The sequence below is a fragment of the Dipodomys ordii genome, unplaced genomic scaffold (genome assembly GCF_000151885.1).
Source record: "Dipodomys ordii isolate 6190 unplaced genomic scaffold, Dord_2.0 Scaffold66, whole genome shotgun sequence".
Taxonomy (NCBI): domain Eukaryota; kingdom Metazoa; phylum Chordata; class Mammalia; order Rodentia; family Heteromyidae; genus Dipodomys; species Dipodomys ordii.
The window spans coordinates 2,647,047-2,650,512 of record NW_012267282.1 but is presented as its reverse complement, the minus strand read 5'-3'; the positions used below and the strand labels follow the sequence as shown (position 1 = coordinate 2,650,512).

The window sequence follows — 3,466 nt, the reverse complement described above, 5'->3', positions numbered from 1 at the left end:
TTTTATATTGGTTAGAGCTAAGAAAACCGGTTCCAAGGCCCCATTACACAATCTATTTACTTCCTATTAAAAAAAAACCAAAACCGCCGGGCACCACAGGCTCATGCCTGTAATCCTAGAGCTACTCAGGAAGCTTGAGATCTGAGGATCCCAGTTCAAAGCCAGCCCAACCAAGGCAGGAAAGTCTCATGGGACTTATCTCTGATTAATCACCAAAAAATTAGAACTGGCCCAGTGGCTCAAGGTGGAACACTCACCTTTAGCTGAAGAGCTGAAGGACAATGCCCAGGCCCAGAGTTCAAGCCCAACCACCCCCCCATCCACACAAAAAGAAACAAAGCTGGAGTATCTAAAAACACACGCTTGAACAACTGTATGTGGCATATATACAATTTCTTACCAACTGACGGGGCAGTAGCTCCTAACTATACTCAAATTATGATAGTCCTCTCCTTTGCATTGACATTTTTTACTTCATGATTAACCATTGGTTCATTATTGTTCTATATTGATAAGGATTGTAATACACACACTAAACTATTGAGGAATGCAAGAACTTTATTTATTTAAACAAAAGTGCAATGAAACTTGTCATGAGTTTAAAGGGGAAATTAAAAACCTCCCCTCAAACGGAGCACCAGGTGCAGAGTGGACTCCTTCTGGATGTTGTAGTCAGACAGGGTACGGCCATCTTCCAGCTGCTTGCCCGCAAAGATCAGCCTCTGCTGGTCAGGGGGAATGCCTTCCTTGTCCTGGATCTTAGCCTTGACATTCTCGATGGTGTCACTGGGCTCCACCTCCAGGGTGATGGTCTTGCCAGTCAGGGTCTTCACGAAGATCTGCATGCCACCTCGGAGACGGAGCACCAGGTGCAGAGTGGACTCCTTCTGGATGTTGTAGTCAGACAGGGTACGGCCATCTTCCAGCTGCTTGCCTGCAAAGATCAACCTCTGCTGATCAGGTGGTATGCCCTCCTTGTCCTGGATCTTGGCCTTGACATTCTCGATGGTGTCACTGGGCTCCACCTCCAAGGTGATGGTCTTGCCAGTCAGGGTCTTCACAAAGATCTGCATTGTCTATTACAACAAAGGAAAAAGAAAGAAAAAAAGTTTAATTCCAATAAACCACCAGAAAACCAGAAATGACCTTGTTGTTCAAAAGTTGGAGAGCTCTTGCCTTGGGCTGAATAACTGAGGGACAGCACCCAGGCCCAGAGTGCAAGTCCCACCATCAACCAAAAAATAAAAGTAAAAAGTCTTGGGGCGGGGCTGGGAAGATGGCTCAGTGGTAGAGAGCTTGCCTTGCATGCCTGAGGCCCTGGGTTCGATTCCCCAGCACCACATAAGCAAAAAGAAAAAAAAGCGGGAAGTGGTGCTGTGGCTCAAGTGGTAGAGCCCTAGCCTTGAGCTGAAGAGCAGAGGGACAGCGCCCAGGCCCAGAGTTCAGGCCCCACGACCGGACCCAAAAAAAAAAGTCTAGGGGCTGGGAAGGTGGCTCAGTGGTAGAGCACTTGCCTTGCATGCCTGAGGCCCTGGGTTCGATTCCTCAGCACCACATAAGCATAAAGAAAAAAAGCTGGAAGTGGCGCTATGGCTCAAGTGGTAGAGCACTAGCCTTGAGCTGAAAAGCTGAGGACAGCACCCAGGCCAAGTTCAGGCCCCACGCCCGGACCCAAAAAACTAAAAAAAAAAAAAAAAAGTCTAAAAAAATTGTCTAGTCTTTCTACTGCTAATAATAGTTCAATGCTTTTTTTTTTCCTTTGATCAGAATTCAGACTATGGGGTGGCTCAGTGCTAAGAGTGCTTGTTTTGCATGCATGAGAGCCTGAGTTTAATTCCTCAGCACCACATAAGCAGAAAAAGCTAGAAGTGGTGCCGTGGCTCTGGCTCAAGTGGTAGAGTGCTAGCCTTGAGCTGAAGAGTTCAGGCCCCAGGACCGACTTTAAAAAAAAAAAAAAAGGAGTATCCAAACGATGACAGGTGACCTTGGTTCACCCTTGTACCTAGTTAGAATCTTGAGACCTGAGAACTGAGTTTAATGCCAGACTGCGGCAAGAAAGCCTTAGTCATCTCCAAGTAATAACTATATGAGCCAGAAATAGAGCTGTGGCTCATGTTGTGGTGTGCCAAACCTGAGGAAACACTGAGGAAGGACAGCTCACAGAGACCCTAATTTCAAGCCCTAGTGCTGAAAAACAAATGAAGAAAATGACAACAAAATAAAAATCACAACTTTCCTCCTGCTGGTACTTGAGCTTGAAATTAGGGACTGGTGTCCTTGCTCCACTGGTGCCCAGTCACTGTAGACAAAGCTTTACTTGGGCTTTCTATGGTTATTTGAAGACAAGTCTCATGTTGTTGTTTTTTTTTTTACCCAAGCTAGATTCTAACCATGATTCTCAGATTTGAAACCTGAGGATCAACGTTCAAAGCCAGCCCTTCAGAAAAGTCCAGGGAAATCTCATCTCCCAACTACCCAGCAAAAAGCTGTAAATGGAGTCGTGGCTCCCATGGTGGAACACTGCCTTGGGGAAAAACCTGCAAGACAGCGCCTAGGCCCTATGACAAATCCCGTGACCGTGGCACATACGTAGAAAGTAGAAAAGAAGAAAACTTGCCTTCGTTAAAAAACCACCCAGTATCTAGGAGTGGTGGCGGTGACAAACTCAAAACCTGGCTCCGTAACCGTCACCAAGACAAAACTCCAGAGCCTCCCTTCGCTTCCTCCCCCTCTCGGTGTCTGGATCCCGTCCGCCCAGCCGTCTCCCGCAGCCCCGGACCCTGTGTCCACCGGCGGAGAAAACCCCGCGACACACGGGCAGCCGGGCGCCGCCCCGACTGTGAGCCAACAGGCGCGGTGACGTCATAGGAGCGCGCGGCCTCCCGCCCCGCCCGTCCTGCCGGTTAACGGCCCCACCCGCCCCAACCGAGAAAAACCCCGCCACACGCACCCACCCTCCGCCACGGCCTCGAGGCCCCCACACACACACCCCGCCGCCCGCTAGTCTGGCCTCTCAGACCGCGGGGCCCGCTTCCGAGTCTGAACCTAAGGATCCCACCCGGCCGCCATCTTGGCTTCTCCTCAGGGGCAGCGGCGGCGAGCGCGCGGGCCCCCGGGGAGAAGGGCTCGGGAGCCTGGGTGGCCGGCCAGCCCCGACGGGAGTAGGACCTCCGCCCCGCGGGCGCAACGGCGCCGTGCTCACCCACCGGTGGCGGCTGTGGCTGCGGCGCTCGCAGAAGATCAGCGTCGGATCGAGCGGCGTCGACGGAACTCGCTGCGCCGCGCCCGGGCGCCGCCTTATATACCCCGGCCGCCCGGGATCCCTCCGCGGAAGCGCCTGGAAGGGACTACTTTCTTACGCGCATTCCGCCCCCGCGGGCGGAAACCAGCCCCAGAACAGCCGGCCATCCGACCTCCGAGACTGGCCCCCCCGGGGGCCCGACGCGTGGCGGCTGTCGGGGGCGGG

At 52.5% G+C, this 3,466-nt stretch overlaps 1 protein-coding gene across 1 annotated transcript; it reads right to left on the bottom strand.

Moving 5' to 3' along the window:
• Nucleotides 1-543: 543 nt before the first annotated feature.
• On the bottom strand, nucleotides 544-3,283 carry Ubc (ubiquitin C). Its single transcript, XM_013023172.1, has 2 exons — nucleotides 3,207-3,283; nucleotides 544-1,076 (listed from the first exon to the last, which is right to left on the bottom strand). Exon 2 carries the CDS (start codon nucleotides 1,071-1,073, stop codon nucleotides 612-614), a length of 462 nt encoding a protein of 153 aa, XP_012878626.1. The 5' UTR covers nucleotides 1,074-1,076; nucleotides 3,207-3,283; the 3' UTR covers nucleotides 544-611.
• Between the last annotated feature and the right edge of the window lie 183 nt (nucleotides 3,284-3,466).

Bases quoted from the DNA above. Each gene is read 5' to 3' on its own strand.
- Ubc (XM_013023172.1), bottom strand. From the start codon at position 1,073: ATGCAGATCTTTGTGAAGACCCTGACTGGCAAGACCATCACCTTGGAG.